Below are 17,922 nucleotides of genomic sequence, written 5' to 3'. Positions count from 1 at the left end.
AGAGGGCAGACTTATGAAAGATAAGATGTGCAATAGTGAGCTGTCAGCATGACAAGTGCAAAGTGCAATGGAGAATTTTGGGCAGAAGCCAGCTTCAGTTTAGGATATAAACACAACCTTTGACCACTCAATGGAATGGCATGTTTGGGTCAAATGAGTGACCATCTGTCTTCCCATAGAGTGATTTTGAGCAAAGGTGAGGTAAGCCTGAAGAAGGGTGCAGCAGGGATGGGCTGAATGTGTTCCTGTCTGAGCAAGAGGAAATATGTAAACGGGGAGTGGCCGATGTGTTGGCCTGGAACTGCCACAAGTTCGCATGCGCCCGATGCCGTAAAATCTGTTTATTTATGTATAGCAAAAATGTACAACTACTCTTTTTCATCACTACAGACACTGCTCACCATAGTTAAAACCGTCCGACACGTCGGATCATTTTACAAAACATTTAATCAAACTGCCGAATTAACACTCCATATCTTGGCAGGTGTCAAAACAATTCAGCTGATCATTTACAAAAATAAAATCCTGTGACTAAACAAACAAGGACTGAATTCTTTCAGGTTTTCAAGCACATCAATCACACGACTTGTGCAGCCTTAAACAAAAAAAAAAGCAAAGCTTACATGACTAAATAAAACAAATGACAGCAGTAGAGAACACCTACTTCCCAAGCCATAAACATCTCTGGATTACATTCATTTGCAATGTATTCTCATTCATTCTTACACAAAATATATCATTAAAACTTGCGAATGACAAACCAAAAAATTCACATGAAGTACTTGAATACAGTGTATAAAACAATATTTTCAAACTAAGTGAAATAATCCTGCATAGCCGTGAGTTATGGGCAGTAAAACTTAAAGAAATATATACACATAAACTGTGTAAGTCCCACAAAGGTTAGAATGTCATAAAGCACGTCGTTTTGACGTCTGCTTGTACAAAACACGCCAGAATATTCCGCTCGGATTAATAGTCCATCATTCTTGACTCCTTCTACTGACGTTTGTTTGGCGTTCTTATCACAAACATTTTGGCAGAAAAAAAATTGGAGCTGTTGAAATCGGAGAAAAGGCTGACGTCCTCCGATGTCATTCACCTTGCCGTTTCAGATGGCCGTGTCTGCAAAGTCTTGTCTCGTGAAGCCTTTCTGTAATTTCAAAACAGAGAACTTTACTTAAGATCCCTCCTGACAATTGTGCATAAACAAACAGATCGTATGGACATTCTTAAAGATAGTCAAACATAAATCAGACTTGGCATCACTGCGCCTGGAAGAAATCTATCAAACAAGCACACCTCCCTATTCCCAGCAAGACAGCGCAGATTGGATTTAAGGGAAAGCATTTGAGTGTTGTCAGGACTTGTTGATTCACGCCGCACCCTCGGGTGGGGCAATTCAGTAATGGCATTAAACTTTTAGCCCCCCGTCTTGAGGGCTCTACATGTCTGAAAACATCTGAACATGTATGTTTTGGAATGAGTGCCGTCAAATCAAATGGGAAGAATTCCAAGGAATGAAATCTGCCTTACTTAAAAGGATACTGTTTGAGGTTTCTTCTTTGCTCCTGTTTTCAAGAAGGTCAAAGAGCCATAAAAACGCATTCCAAGAGTCAATTACACGAAGGGGGTTTCTGAGGAACTCAAGTGAGAGGGTGGCAACTTGAATGTAGCTATAGAAGTTTGGGATTAAAAATACCGTATTTCCAAGACTACAAAGCGCACCTAAAACCTCCGAATTGGCCAGAAATGTGAAAATGAAAATCCACTGCACTTTATATACCGGAAAATAATGTGGATTAAAATGGAAATTGATTCAACATACAAAAACTGCTCTGCCTTTGAGACACACATAGAGTGGGCTTCAAGTGCCCTCTTGTGGTTCACATGTTAATTCTTTGTTGCCAAAAGGAAACCAAAGAGAAGCGCAGAACTTTGACAGCTCTTTCAAACGCTCAATGCAAAATCCTTTTGTTGTTGTTTCGGACAAGAATTGTCCAAAAGTATAAAACGTATTGTTATTGTTTTAAGATTTTTGTTTATGGCAACGTTTTGTCCAAAATGATGTACTCTTGTTTGAACCGTCTACGCTAAGAATGTATCTTCATAGCTAGCAAGTTAACTGGACTTTTTTTGTACTTTCATTTTAATATTAAAGTGACCTCACAAGGATGATGGTTGCGGCCATTGTCCCTATAAACAGAAAATAAAGAAAAAAGTCTGGTTATTTGGGACATTGTCTACTGGCTCTCGAGCTGGTGATACTAAGAAGTGAGGAGAGCAAAATAACCATTTATTAATGAATTAACTCGTTTTAGTCATCTATCTTCTATGAATCAATCATTTTCTTGTTTTAGTACATTTACTTTTCATTTTCCCTGTAAATAATTTTGCAGTAAAAAAAAAAATACATAACTAACCTAAACCCTGTCATTGATGATGAGACTGTCGTCTTGGGACTGAGAGGTCGCAGGTTCTATTCCGGGCTTCTCAGTGTTAAATGTCAGTGGCTTGAGAAAGACACTGAACCCCTAATGCCCCCGATAAGCAGGTTGGTGCCTTGCATTGCTGCCACTGGCTAATGTTTGTGTGTGTGTAAATAGGTAAGTCTGAAGCGCATTGTAAAGCCCTTTGGGAGGACTTCAGTGACTTAAAGCGCTATACGAATCCATACTGTTTACCGTTTAAACAAATTTATTTTGTATGCAACCTTAGCTCTTACTGTAGTTGCACCTTATAATCTAGTGTGGCTTATAGTGCGGAAAATACGATAACTGAATACTTTGACCAAAATTCCTCTCCCCTGGAGGATTTTCCATACATTTTTGTAGTCTTTATGCAGTTTCTTGTACTGGAACATGTTGCTGAGCACGGTGGAGGCTGCTTTGGCTGCTTTCATCTTTCCAGAACTGCAACAGAACGACACACCAGATGTCAGGACTCGCCGAGGTTCTTCAAAAGTCATCATGGTCTTACCTGGAGTCGTTGGTGTTTTTGATGGCCATTAGTTTGGGCAAGCCGTCGAAGAAGCTCACGTCCCTGGCGGCTACCGAGCTACACGTCACCAAGTTGTTGAGGACCCCGCAGATGTTGACCACCACGTCGCTGGACGGCTCTTTCTGGTAGCCGTCCACTGGCAGTTTGGTCACCAGGTTGTTCACCACCTTTGTTGCTAAAAAAGACAATGAGCCGAAAAGTTCAGATTTGGTGACAAAGCAGTGTACACAAAAAACAACAAATACATACACATATTTAGCTTTACTATTAATTTCGAAAGGAAAATACTCCAACTCGTTATTATTGTTGAGATTTTGAAGGGAGCGGTGTATGATGCTTTACCACTAGTTGTTGCTGTATTATAAATACAGTGCTACAAAACACTAGGAAGAACACAAACTACAGAGATTCAAAGTGAAACATTCTTTCATAAACATCTCAATTGGATAGATTGGCATTTCTTGAAGTTTAGTTCAAACAACCTTGTCGGTAATAAAGTAACTTGAGATCAAAGTTCCCTTTTGCATCAAATTATCAGTAAAGAAACTTAGTTGGAATGAACAGTATTCAGTGGTCCCTCATTTATCACAGGGGTTACATTCCAAAAAGAGCCCGCGATAGGCAAAATCTGAAGTAGTAGTAGTGGCAATGCTTGGTCTCGTCTCTATTGTTTTCTTTTACTGCGCAAGGGATGGGAGAGTTTAAGGTTACGCAACTCTTACACATAAAATCCAATCAGGCTTCTTTAATTTTAGCCAGTACAGTATATTGAGTTACACTTGTGCGGATATGCCAATACCGATTTAAATAATATTGATTTGGTGTGCTAGTTGATTAACCCGTTAACGTTCCTGTGAAATTCACCAAAAATCCCTATCAAGACGTAAAGTAAATTGAATGCTGTTATTGAACCGTTAAGAGAATGTGGACGTTTTGGTCACTTTTGATTTTTGTTCCAAAACTGAAATAATCACTGCAAGAGTAACTACATTGAGTAATCTGACTATGAAGACACAAAAAAAGAAGGTTTTTATTTTGGCTATGAAAATGCAGATGAGTGTAGCATGGGCATCTTAGCTGGAAAACAGGTGAGACAAATTTGATCACAATCTAAAAAAAATATACATTGTATCTTACACATTTTTCTAAGGATAAGTCAAGCCATTTCCAAAAGGGGCCATTCAAAGACGATGAGTTTGCAGCTATAAAAAGTCTGCAACTGTGTATTTTACGTATCGACATTTGAAAGAGTTGTGAATGTTTGACTACTATCCAGAAGTCAATCACTGATTGTGTGCACTTGCGCAAGCTGATTGCAGGTTAAAGTTCCGCACGTTTATTTTGAAGTCTGTTTTGCATACGCGCCCAGAAAATCGCATAAAATTATGTAGGGAATTTCATTTGGCTAACCAATGTGACAATCATTATTTGAATCGGTTACTATTGGCTAAAGATATTCGATAACAAGGAACGTCTATTGATGCAGAATTGCATTTAGGCAGATTTGTTTTTTAATATGTCCACATTATTGTGCATCTTGGAGTAAATATTTTACACGGTTGGATTTATTGGACCGTCCTGGATGTAACAAAGCCATTTTTGACATTCAATTCATTTGATGACAGGCGATGTCATTGGTAAGCTACGCCGACTTTATAGGTATAGTTTTTAAGGGACTGAGTAATAAATTAAGGATGATTGAGACTCACCCATGTGATTCTTATCCTTAGCATGGCGGGACAAATTCCTTAGGAAACCGGTGATGGAACGCAGCTCGTGGTCATTGTTGGTGCGCAACAGATCCAGCAAAACCGGCACCATGCGCTCCTGATCCATGGCAACGCGGCTCAGCACCGCCGCCCACTAAAGCAAAATAAGACATTTGGTTCCAGTTGGCCACAGAGGTGGAGTTCGAAACAGGGTTCGAGAGCGTGGCACTTACCCGCTTGTCACCGGCCGTGATGTTCTGCAAGGCCCCTGCTGCTGCCTCCCTCGTGGTGGAGTTAATTTCGCATTGCTGAAGTACGCGGTTGTAAAGGCCCACGATTTGTGGGTGCCACAGCCACTCCATGCCTTTGGGGACCCGGGCCACCTCCGTGAAGGTTGACAGGTCCTGGTTCCTGCTCTGTGGGGGAGAGAATGGACCCAACAAAGTGAGAAAAAGGGCCAACCGCAAGAGGTATATAACAAGAATTACGACAAAATGTGCACATAAACATTACTAGAATTGATTCAAGCCTTGCACATATAATGGTCAAATATTGTTCCTTTAATTCATATGTCACTGTATGTGCCCTGCGACTGGCTGGCAACCAGTTCAGGGTGTCCCCTGCCCACTGCCTGAAGATAGCCGAGATAGGCTCCGGCACCCCCGTGACCCTACTGAGGATAAGCAGTGCATATAATAGAAAGATGGATAAGTGTCACTGTAACAGAAAACTAGTGCTACACCGCACAAGGATGAATGCAAACTATGGGGACTCAAAGTGACCAAAACGCACTAATTTCACCACTTATATTTTTGCCCAACCTTTATGAGGGTGTGCTCAACGCGTAGTAGCAAGATGTTGGAAAATCATGTCAGCAATATTTAGGCAAGCCTCATTTTATCCAAAATAATATACACATTTCTTTAACTTCAAGTTTTTAAAACTTGATAGTAGATGGTTTATGTGTTTTTGCTGATTATTCAAATCAATAATCTTTGTTTAATTAATAAATATTTTATCAGCCACTAGTAGGCGCTTAATAATAAACAATGTACTTTTAAGGGCTTTATTCGTGGGGTGCATATTGATTTTTTTAGGCTCGTGCAAAGCATTTAAGCAGTCGATTAATGAAAGAAAAAAGTCAAAAACAAAGTATTTTTATCCACTAACTGATAAAGACAATGATAACACAAAGCTTTTTATCTAATATAAAGTAAGATTGTTTTTGTTAGGTTTTTTTTAATGAAAATGGGAAAAAAATATTTACAACCCAAAATACCGAATTGAGGGCGGGAAAAGTATTACATTGAGAACAATAACATTCATTCCATGTAAAATATGTGTGTACCACTGGGAGATAATGTTCATGTCGTTTTTAAATGTACAATGTTTCGGGGGGTTTGTTTTTAGCAAAATGAGAAAAAATTTATGTTTACAATTCAAACACTATTTTTTTTTATTGTATTGTAATATTAGTTTAAGACTACAAAAGAAATATACTCATGTGAAGTCTCATCTCATCTCATCAGCTGCACCGCTTATCCTCAGTAGGGTCGTGGGGGTGCTGGAGCCCATCCCAGCAATCATCGGGCAGTGGGCAGGGGACATCCTGAACTGGTTGCCAGCCAATCGCAGGGCACACAGGGACAGACAACTCACTCGCTCATTCACACCTAGGGACAATTTGGGCCGGCCAATTAATCTGACATGCATGTCTTTGGAATGTGGGAGGAAACCGGAGTGCCCGGAGGAAACCCACGCAAGCACGGGGAGAACATACAAACTCCACACAGTAAGGTCGGTAGCTGGATTTGAACCCACACAGGAGGTTCCCAAGACCTTAAAACTGTGCCGCACAAGCGCTAACCACTGCGCCGCCGTGCTCATGTGAAGTATTGTTTTTATTTTACAAGATTTTCAAAAATATTTCTTATAAAATGACAGCAAAAAATTTCAAAATCTAAAATATTTGTGAATTACAGTATTGTTTCTGAATTTGACCCAAAAAAAGTCAGAAACATGGGAAAATACCAAAAATATGTATGTAGAGAACGGGCAAAATAATCTCACAGTGGAATTATTTTTTGCACAGGACATTATTTGAGGTAAAATTAGTACTTCATTATAATATTTTGACTTGATCCTAATGATTTAAAATTCGTTTTTTAGACATTTTTTTAATAGTGTAGTATCAAACTTACTTATATAACTGCTATAATTCTGGTGCTATCAGGAATACAAACACTGCATAGTGATTTGGTTGGTAAATGAATTGCATTATTTCCTTGATGCGTCTGCTTTGGTTTCAAAAGGTGCGGCGCCGTCAGCGGCTTGTTTGTGATTCAAACAGCCGGAGGGCGTGAACTACTTGTTTGAATATTTTTTTTTCTTTGCCCGCCCCTTGAAACAGGGCACCTCATGAAATTCAAAAAGGAGAAAAGCGAGCGTCACTTGCACGTACATTGTTGGCCTTCTTGCTCTGAGGCGTGAAGCAACCAATAGCTTCGTTCTTCCCTGAATCCTGAGCCCGGGTCGGCCCTTCCAGGCGCATCAACGCCGACGGCGGCATCTCGCCATACAGCTGGTAAGAGAGGTTCCTCAAGACGCACACGGCGTTTTCCACCCCCTGAAGAAACGACAAAAACGCGCCACCATTTAGAACAGACACTGTAAAAGGTCAGGGCTCACGTCCACTCACCTTGTCCTCCGCCTTATTTTCCTCCAGCGAGGACTTGATGTAGCTCACCAAAGAGTCCACTAGCCCATGAGTTTGTCTCATCTGCTGGCGTGTCTTTTCATTCACTGAGCTTAGATTCCTGCAAAAAGAAGAATGCAACACATGAAAATGAAGGCTTCCTTGTGTCCCGTGATCATTAGTACTAAGGTTAAAGGGACACTGTGCAATATTTGAACACTAGATGATGCTGTATTGAGTCATTCAACAAAAACAAACGATAAAAGCACAAGGAAGAAAACAAACGACGGAGACTCAAAGTGAGCAAACCCCACCATTGTTATGTTAATTTTTAAGGTTTTCTGGGTACCTTTAGCAGCAATTTTGATAGCTCCCTCTAGCTGAACAATATGTCGTGTAAACGAAAAACAAATGTCTTCACCTACAAGTATTAAAAAATGCATGTGTATATCATAGGGCATGTATTTTTGTCTATTAGTTTAATCAATATTCTTTAAATCAATGAACGTTTTTTCACCCACTAAGTGTTAAAAGAATTGACTTATTAACTTTGATTTTTTAAAATATTTTTTTTCGGGAGAAATGAGCTTGTTTTGGGCAGCACGGCGGCGCAGTGGTTAGCGCATGTGTGGCACAGTTCAAGTCATGGGAACCTCCTGCGTGGGTTCAAATCCAGCTCCAGACTTCCTGTGCGGAGTTTGTATGTTCTCCCCGTGCTTGCGTGGGTTTCCTCCGGGCACTCCGGTTTCCTCCCACATTCCAAAAACATGCATTTCAGGTGAATTGGCCGGTCCAAATTGTCCCTAGGTGTGAATGAGCGAGTGAGTTGTCTGTCCCTGTGTGCCCTGCGATTGGCTGGCAACCAGTTCAGGGTGTCCCCTGCCCACTGCCCGATGATTGCTGGGATGGGCTTCAGCACCCCCGCGACCCTACTGAGGATAAGCGGTGCAGCTAATGAGATGAGATGAGATGATCTTGTTTTATTTTTCAAAATAATTCATTCTATTTTTACTTTTATTTCCAGTTTGTTCTTATATGCAACCGAAACAAAAATAATTTAATATGCATGGTGGAGTAGTGTACAGTATGCGCAGAACTTTGTAAATAAAAATATAGCCAATCTTTCAAGTCAAGTCATGTTTATCTGTGATGCCCTTAATCACAAGGAGTCTCAAAGGGATACACAGACCACAGACTATTATTACACCGGCCCCTGATCTAAAACCTACATAAGGGCAAGGAAAAACTCAAAAACCTCAACATGAGGAAAATGAAGTGAGTGCACATGAGGTAATCCCCCTTCCAAGATGACCAGGCTGCAACGGATGTTGCAATAACAAATAATACACAGATATTATTATAAAATATAGGTTATCCATATGCTATAGAATAGAAGTGTGTTTTAAGCCAAGATTTTAACAGTTCCTCTGAGGTAGCAGATAGATTCTCAGGGGGCATAACATTCCACAACACCAGGGCCCGAATGGAGAATGGTGAATTTAAAATAGACCTTACCAAAAATAACACCATTTTGAATGACTATCAATACTTAAAAAAAAAATATATATATATATATATATACATTTTAGCACACCTTATCTGATCAATACGTCACATTTTTTCAAAACAAGTTGCCCAGTTACAAATTCATAAATCCAAGCACATCAAAATGTAATTTGATGAGAAAACATATGGTACTGCATGCAAACAACCATAGTGTTTTAATGCATTTTTCTCAATAACGTAATGTAATATCACCTGCGCTACCTGGAAATACGGGATTGATCCTTGTCAGGATCGAAATAGATTTGTTTTTTAATTTATTGCAGTTGAACTCTACAATTGATGGCCCAAGGGCCATTTGAGAACTGCAAAACGATTTTCAGTGGCCGAGACCATGTTATGAAAATTATACTAACTCATTTTATATATTTTTTTGGTTATTTTACACTGTATTGCTGTATTTATTGTCTTTATTTTACATAATTTGGTAAGTTTATATTTGTGGGAAAGTTCAATACTTACAGCTATTCATCTAGTTGTTACACCTGGTTTTTATTTTTTTCCTTTTTACTTCTCTGCCCTATTTTCGCTGAGCCCTTTCCAGATGCACAAGTTTGCTAAATGAGTTTCGGAATGAAAAGCTACAATACACAAACGAGAAACTAAAGCAGCAACGTGACTGCCGTGAGCATTTTTTAACCTAAAATATATTAAGAGCCACAGCCAATTGCCTAAGGTCGTGTACACAAACATGGAGCAGTCTTTAACAGAAAAAAAGAAAAAAAAATTCAAAATATGGAACAAGGCTCACCTGAGGCAGCCGGTAGTGTTGTAGAAGATTTCTGCCTCGGAGGCCGACTGCCTGACGCCCTCAGAGCCTTCGCTGCCTGACAGAGGGATCAGGATCTTATCAGTCAGATCCGGGAGAGCCTCTCGGGCCAGTTTCTCCTTCAGGGTGTCTTTGGAGGAGAGGTTCCACAAGATTCCTGCAAAAATGCATGTAGAGAAAAGAATCAGTGGCTCTATCAATCGAAACCTAGCTACCTTAGATGCCATTTTTCCTGAAACGATGATTACATGTGTTTTTCACTTTTCTAGATGATAAACTGCAATCTTAATGAACTAATATTTAAGGACAGCACATGCACTGTGATTGACAATCCGCAAGATCCAATTAGGAAAAAATGCAAACCATTTGAATTGCGCATGTTATGTCACGCTTAGGCTGCGAATTCTACCTGTGATGTTCTTCTGTAGCTCGTCATCGGGCTCCTTGAGCGCCTCCACTAGTTGAGGGATGCCACCCTCCTCGATCAAGGCCACTTTGTTGTCCATGTTCTCATAGATGAGGTTGCGCGTGGCGCCCGTGGCGTAGCGCTGCACTTCCTGGCTGTCGGAGTTGAAGAGCTTCACCAGCTCGCTGATGCCTTTGGATTGACGCACCTTGAAAGCGCATGGGAGTTTTTGTGTTTGATTGTGAAATCAGAATTAATTTAGTTTTTTTAAATCTTGGAAGCACTCCACTTTTTTCATTAACCGTTCTGTAAGGAGTCTAGAATAGCTTAATATGCAAGTGGGCTGCTATAATATTTTACACCCTATTTTACAGGGTATAGGGCGCACCCAAAACTGGCCAGACATTTGAAAGTATGGCTTATAACCAATGTTCCCGTTAATCTTCCTCAGGTCTGACAAAGTCTGTGAGCGTCACTTGGAATAACAGTGAGCAACATCAATCCCAAGTGTGGCAACCGATTCATTATCAAATATGTCCAAAACCTGTATGGAGTTACAATTTGCAGAGTTTCCGCTAATGCTGAATCAGTTTTCACATTTTAATAAATTGACTAACGTACAATTGGAAAGGTTGTACTTCACAAACTTCAGTTGTTTTTTCAACAACTTTTACACGAGATTTCCATTTTTTTAAGTATCTTTTGTTACATAATACTAACATTTTGGGGGGATTCATTTAGTCAGTTGCACAATACAAAACTATTTAATCACGCATTTTAGTAGAAGTACATTACATTCCCTAAAAGTGATATAAAAGTGAGATAAAACGAGGTAAAAGTGGTTGTAGTAGCGAGGGGATGCAAATCTCGGCAGGGATGCATTTCTCGGCATAACACCGGGCTGTAGAAATCATAACCGCTCAAGACACAGTCCCGTGAAGATCAAGATTTCAAGCTATGGCACCGAAGAAGCCAATATGTTATTATTGTAATAGTTTTTCATTTTGATTTTATTATCTTCTTATGAAATGAAAATAAATGTCAAGAAATAAAAATGGATTAAGACGAGGTCACTACGGTACGGGGATCCATGTCCACCCCTTTTCGTCTCGAGCACAACTGACGTGAGCTCGGCAAATCGCGCTGTATATACGCGGAGAAAGGCGTTTGACCGTCACACGCGTAACACGCTAATTTCACGTAATAACACCGCGATACAGGCGCAGAACATGCTATTACCATGCTCCACCCACGATTAGCCGCTGAAATTTCCCGTCCTACCCATGTGTAACCACGCCCTGGCCGCGGCCAGAGCATGTCGTTCCGCGTCATTTCCGCGTCATTACCTCGTGTGCCGCCCGCGGTTAACACGTGCTCAAAGTTTTAAGCAGCTCACAACTTTTTCGCGCAGCCAACCGCGTGTGAATTTCCGACCGCGAGTAAAGCATTGCTGTATCTCGTCTATATGGCAGTCTCAAAGCGTCCAACAGCGCCCAACAGCGTCTGCTTCACGGCCAGAAATTTCTGGCCGTGATTCAGCCTCGATACGCCGTGAAAGACTGTTTACCCGTGCTCTAAAGTATTGAGCAGCGCAAAACTTAGTCGCGCTGCCAACCGCGCGTGAATTTCCGACCGCGTGTTAAGCACTGCTGTATCTCGTCTGTATGGCGATCTCAAAGCGTCCAATAGCGTCCGCCTCACAGGCAGAAATTTTTGGCCGTGATTCAGCCGCAAACGGCTGTGTGACCGGGCCCTAAGATAAGAGAAGATGATAAGATATATTTTGGGGGTGTGCTTTATAATCCGGGGCACCTTCTAGTGCACAAAATACTGTACTTTGTCATGCATGTCTACCATCTGACGTCTTAATTTTTCATGACCTGAGGAGAAAAACAGCAAAATACGGAATGTGCCCAACCAAAAGCAGAACATAAAACTCCAACATGTCAGAAGCAAAATTAACTTTTGAGGCTCTACTTCCTGAATAATGTGCTGAAGGGAAATGTGTCTAAGGAATTTCAACCGCAAAGCTCATCTGTTTGTCGTACCTCATTTTTGGCATCGCTGTCATTATAACACTCGTGTTGAATGTAAGCTGCACCCAAGACCTGCAAATCAGGGTCCGGTTCTCTCAGGTACTGGACAGCTCTGGTCATGTCCAAAGTTTCAATCCTGTTTGAAGAAAACATGAGAACTTAGCCAAAGAAAGTACCTCTCAATCCTTAAAATATTCCCCCGTGTTTTTTTTGTACCAATCATCAGCAGTAAGCAGTAAACATTAATCTCAGGAAGATGTCTGGTTATCTTTTTCCAGGATTCAACGTGATGTATAGCCTCTAAATCTCGCAGATGTCGGCAAAGCCATGCGGCTAGCCACGCCGAGTGGGATGTGTGAAATGCCAGGCCTAGAATTGCATTACCACACCCAAACCAGTCCTACCACTATTAAGCTAGTTCATGATCCAACACGAGCATAGTTAACTCGTCCATGGAAACAACAATTTTTCGAAATAAAAGCCTGGCCAAAGGGGCCTCATCATACTGGGAAGATGACATCACATTTGCATCCTTTCAAAAATCTTTAACAAAAATAAATAACTGAATTGAGAAAACATCATCTTTTGACATGAGGCTGTCTTAAGATAAACATTTGCAACCTGCTACTATCTCAGTTAACGTGTCTATGATTGTTGAAACTAAAACAACAAGCTAGCTTCAAAAGCTAATAAAACTTTTAACACGCTTAGCTGATATCCTTCACAACTGAGTAGAGCAAAGACATTACTGAGAGCATTTTATTTCTTTTTCTCTTTCTTAGACCATGCAATAGAAACGATACATATGGTCTTGGAATTAAGGACATAATGTCAACAACATGAAGCGTTTCCCTGGCTAACTAGATGACTAGCAAGCAAAGCTCATGACAGCTCACTTGGACTCAAAGAATAGATCACAAAATTAAAACGAATAAAGAAGTAGCTTTATATTTTTTTGAACATTTGACAAAACGCTACTTTGATTATGTTTTGGAATGTGAAATACTCTAGCTAAATTAGCAGAAAACATGGTAGCGTGTGATGACTAGCATGTTTATGGTGAAACGCATAAAAAACTATCAACTAGCAAAGTTCCCGACAAAGAACATTTTTAGTTCATTTAGAAATTTTATTTTAGTTCGGTGTAAACTTTATGCACATAATGGGTGTAGTTTAAAGCTCTAATCCCAAGACTGAGAAAGTAGTCAAACCACACTGTATCTGTGCAAGGTTATCATATAACATATTTCTCTTAACATTTATGTACAGAACCGGGATAGCTCAAACCACAGGCGCATTTGCCAGACATAAACCCATCTGGAGGGACAAAAACATAGCAGTGAAATCAAAGATCAGACTCATGCAAGCGCTGGTTACTTCCATCGTCCTCTAAGCTTGCGACACATAGACTCTCACAACAAAGCTGGAAAGGAAAATCCGGGCCATGGTGATGCCTCATGAAACTATGTCCAAGACCAAGGAGAGGAAGACAGAAAAAAAACTGGGCCAACAACATGCTAAATTTGCCACACCCAAACTCAGGCCAGTAACAGTCACACGTGGAGAAAGCTGTCCAGAGTTTCATACTCTGTGGTGCCCCAACAGCCGAGGCGGTTAAGGGATCTGTGAACTGAACCAGTTAAGACAAAGTGTCTTTAAATAGCAGTCTGGGCTTATCTGATTGTCAGGATAATAATGTTGTACTCCTCAGAAGGTAACAATTTAAAATTATATGACGACTGTAAACACGTAAATAACAGGAAACATCTTACCCATTGAGGTTTCCCAAGCTCCCGATTCCCATCTGCCCATTAAAGACGTCGACTCCTCGCCCCACGCTCTGCATGCTTTTGATTGACATGGCCCGGGACATGGTACTCTGACGCCGCTGCATGGCTAAGTTCGCTTGGGAAGCAGAGGACATCCCTGGCCCGATGAAACCTGAGTCCACTTTATCCATGCCGCCTCCGTACATGCTAGCGCTGCTTGACATCTGGCGCTGGAGAGTCCCCGACATGGATCCCATGCTCATCCGGTTGCGGTTGTTAATCCTGCTGATGGTGCGGTAAGCCGGCCCTTTGTAGGCAGACTGCTGGACCATCCCGATGTCCATCTCGGGTCCCCGTGGGATAGTACCACTGAGGGATCGACGCATGGACCCCGGGAAGGTCATAGTGCCAGCCCCTTGCCTCATCTGGGTAACGTAGCCGTTGGACTGTGTGTACTGGCGGTTAAAGGCGGCCTCGCGATCGGATGCCAAGCTAGCGCCATCGCTCCCGTCCACCATCCAAGCGTTGATCGGCACTGTCTGCTGCCTCATTGTGTGCATGCCGACCATTTCCGGGTCCAAGCGAGCTTGGTGCTGCCCCCCTTGGTAAGACCCTACGTGGACGTCTTCGCGGTAATAACCTCCGCCGCCTCCGACCTGCCCGCCGCCGACGCTTATCCTGGGAAACTGGGCCATGTCAGGGCCGGCTGACAGGGAGCTAAAACCAGACCGCTGTGAGATCTGTGGCGTCTGGAGATGAGGCACAAGAGTGTGTTAGACTTTAACATTGAGGGAGCGTTACTTATTACGACGTGTGGGAGAGCACGTTTGCGTCACTCAATACAAGAGAATCATCATCGGTTTCCCAATATCAAGAAGGACATGACAAGTTTTTGGGAATGGTTATTGATTTGTCATGTACTCTACGGAGGTCTTATTTACACTCAGATGATTTGAGTGACCTCCAGCAAGGAGAGTCAAACTGGAATCTAGAGGGGGGATTTGAAATCGCTGGACTGATCTTGTCACATTAGTGTGTGAAATACCACACATGCCAGTAGATGGGCGGATAACTCTTGACAAAGTGAATGCGTCACCCCCTAAATACTCACCATGGTCCTGGAGCCAGAGAACATGTAGGACGACTTGGAGCTGTAACCTGGATTGTACGTCTGATATTTCATCGTGGACGACCCGCCGTAATCTGGAATAAAATGAATGATGTCACAACAGCAATCTCAGAGTCATGTCAAAATAACAGCACTGATATGGAGGACTAATCTTGTCGTACGTAGAAATGTATGAATAAATAAATACCTCCAAATATATGCCATATAAATAAATGACGACATCAACTAATTACGTAATCCCTAAGTATATGACAAATGTAAAAACGCGTTTTTTTTCATGTTTTGTTGCTGCTAAATGTTATTACGTGAAACTGAAAAAAATAAAAAAATATACCTTGTGACTTATTTGGGGGATTTTCTTGCTGCTGAGTGTTATTATTAACTTAGTCCAGTCTCTAAGCACTACATTGTAATTATTTGTTTCGCTTTTTATCCAGATATTTTTTTTTCTCTTAAAAATCTTTATTACATGTTATCCCTGGATTGCCATGTTTTCTTTCGTAGCAATGTTTACTGCGTTGTTCTCAATGACAATCAAGACAATTGAATAAATTCAATTTAAATGCAGTGTATACATATAATTATGCATTTTGGCATTTATATATTTTGGTTTTTGTTATCTTGTTGTGTATTGTCACAGCAAGATGTTATTTAAATGAGTGGGCGGGTCCAAATGGCTGACCTTCAACCTATTCGACCTCATTTTATTAACATTTTGTTGTGGCAAAAAACATGGAAAAAAAGACAAAATCCCCAACAAAATTCACGACCAAATGCACGACCTCCGACAGGACTAAGAACACGACAAAATACAAAAATTACAAATTACACAAAAAGCTACATGACGAGATACACGAGCCAAACATGCCCCAAAATACACGACCAAATGCACGACAACAAAATTAAAAACCGCAATGAATAAATGACAAAATTTATGACAAAATGCATGAATAGCATTCATATAATATTCAGGATTTACCCGATTTATTTATATATATAGTATTTATCCATACATTTATTTCTACATATGGCAGGATGGGTCCTCCATATACTGAAGCTGCCTGACATGCCTCTTAAATCTTTCCGATGAATTTCTCACGCGGTTGCAGAAAATTGTGTATGCAAAAAATGAAATTTCACTTTTGTATTTGAACTACATTTGTAACTTGAAATTCGGAGAATACGTGTACTCGGTGTTCGTTTGATGCTAAATGCGTCCAAAAAGCATGACGGGGGCGGGAGCGATTCCAAACAAGTCAGAGCGGAAAAACAACAAAGACAACTGGAGGCCTTTACTAAAAGTGCTCTCCTACACGGTTTACTTTTTAATTTACCACCACTGGTTCGATTCATGGGAATTTTTCTTCTTTTTTTTTTTTACGAGCAAGACGCTTCATTAAAAGCTGACTCAACTTCTGACTGTGTTCGTTGTGCAGGCCACTCAGAGGTCAAAGGAGGTTTGGAAAATCAGACTCATGCATTTTTAACATTTCTGAATGTGTAATAAACATTCAGCAGTGAGACGGGACTATTTTGCAGAGTAATCAAATTGTATTATTGTCACCATACCAAACAACTTTCCTGTAAAAAACAAACAAAAACAAAAAAAACAATAAATCAGACAATATGATACCATTCGTTCGTAATTAAGAATTTAACAGACCATTTTAATTGATATATATTAATTAAAAAAAAAAAGACGTAATGTCGATACAAGTTAAAATGAAACAATTCAATTTAAATCATTAATCAAATTATATGAAGGGGTTATGCAACACATCATTTTAATTTTAATTCATTTTAATTAGATACTACTGTAATAATGGCTATTAAATAAGTTAAATCAAACTGAAAAACTAAAAAAAATCATTTAAGAAAATAAAAAAATACAAAAAAGTTTTTTTTAAGATGAATGTATAACAAAAAAACAATAACAATCATCCTTCCATCCATCCATCATCTGCACCGCTTATCCTCAGTAGGGTCGCAGTAGTGCTGGAGCCCATCCCAGCTATCATCGGGCAGTGGGCAGGGGACACCCCGAACTGGTTGACAGCCAGTCACAGGGCACACCAAGACAGACGACTCACTTGCTCATTTACACCTAGGGACAATTTGAACTGGCCAATTAACCTGACATGCATGTTTTTGGAATGTGGGAGGAAACCGCAGTGCCCGGCGGAAACCCACGCAAGCACGGGGAGAAAAAGCAAACTCCACACAAGAAAGTTTAATCCCATGACCTCAGAACTGTGCCGCACACGCGTTAACCAGTCACCCGCCGTGCTGCCTATAACGTAATCAGTTAACTGTCATATGGATTTATATTGGATTATTTGAATAAAATCCATTCCCATATTAATGCACTTTTAAAAAATAGCCCTATTAGACACTACACAGAGTAAATACAAAAAAAAATATGGTATAGAAGAATTGGGGCATTTTTATTTCGGGTTTTTCCAGGAACCCTCAGGTGTCTATTGCCTAAGATATATTTAGAAACTTCTGATTTCAAAGCTGGGTGGAGAAAAATCACTGTCCTTTTATTCATATATTCTTTATTCAGTCAAGTAAACCAGTAAACTACTAAAAAAACCTACATATTCAAAATTCATAATGTTTAAAGTTTGCATCCAAGGGTTGAAAAAAAAACACACAGTGGCTCCTTGACTTTTGCTTACAGTTTAATAACAACAAACACTCTTCCTCAGCTGTGTCAGCAGTTTGTACCACAATACAAAACTGGTACGCTATCTCATCAATAAATGGGTCAAGAGAGGACACTAAAGCTTCGATTGTGTTAAGACGCTTTTTTGTTCTGCTGCATTTGCCAACCGAGAACACCT

The 17,922-nt window shown here is 40.5% G+C and overlaps 1 protein-coding gene across 2 annotated transcripts in view; it reads right to left on the bottom strand.

Moving 5' to 3' along the window:
- Positions 1 to 326: 326 nt before the first annotated feature.
- The window catches only part of LOC148362588 (plakophilin-3-like), a 29,355-nt gene continuing 11,759 nt past the window's right edge, over positions 327 to 17,922 (bottom strand). For both annotated transcript variants that reach the window (XM_088340046.1, XM_088340045.1), the window contains 12 exons: positions 15,059 to 15,150; positions 13,951 to 14,696; positions 12,191 to 12,314; positions 10,146 to 10,350; positions 9,719 to 9,893; positions 7,408 to 7,525; positions 7,171 to 7,335; positions 4,943 to 5,125; positions 4,710 to 4,863; positions 2,980 to 3,175; positions 2,825 to 2,912; positions 327 to 1,153 (listed from right to left, as the gene is read on the bottom strand). In XM_088340046.1, coding sequence (XP_088196172.1) covers positions 1,112 to 1,153; positions 2,825 to 2,912; positions 2,980 to 3,175; positions 4,710 to 4,863; positions 4,943 to 5,125; positions 7,171 to 7,335; positions 7,408 to 7,525; positions 9,719 to 9,893; positions 10,146 to 10,350; positions 12,191 to 12,314; positions 13,951 to 14,696; positions 15,059 to 15,150 — 2,288 coding nt within the window. In that variant the 3' untranslated portion in view covers positions 327 to 1,111. The remainder of the gene's footprint in view (positions 1,154 to 2,824; positions 2,913 to 2,979; positions 3,176 to 4,709; positions 4,864 to 4,942; positions 5,126 to 7,170; positions 7,336 to 7,407; positions 7,526 to 9,718; positions 9,894 to 10,145; positions 10,351 to 12,190; positions 12,315 to 13,950; positions 14,697 to 15,058; positions 15,151 to 17,922) is intronic.

This window comes from Urocampus carinirostris, chromosome 7 (assembly GCF_059441175.1).
Source record: "Urocampus carinirostris isolate Australia breed hairy pipefish chromosome 7, RoL_Ucar_1.0, whole genome shotgun sequence".
Classification (NCBI taxonomy): domain Eukaryota; kingdom Metazoa; phylum Chordata; class Actinopteri; order Syngnathiformes; family Syngnathidae; genus Urocampus; species Urocampus carinirostris.
The sequence above is the reverse complement of the archived record's forward strand: the minus strand, read 5'-3'. Positions and strand labels throughout refer to the sequence as shown.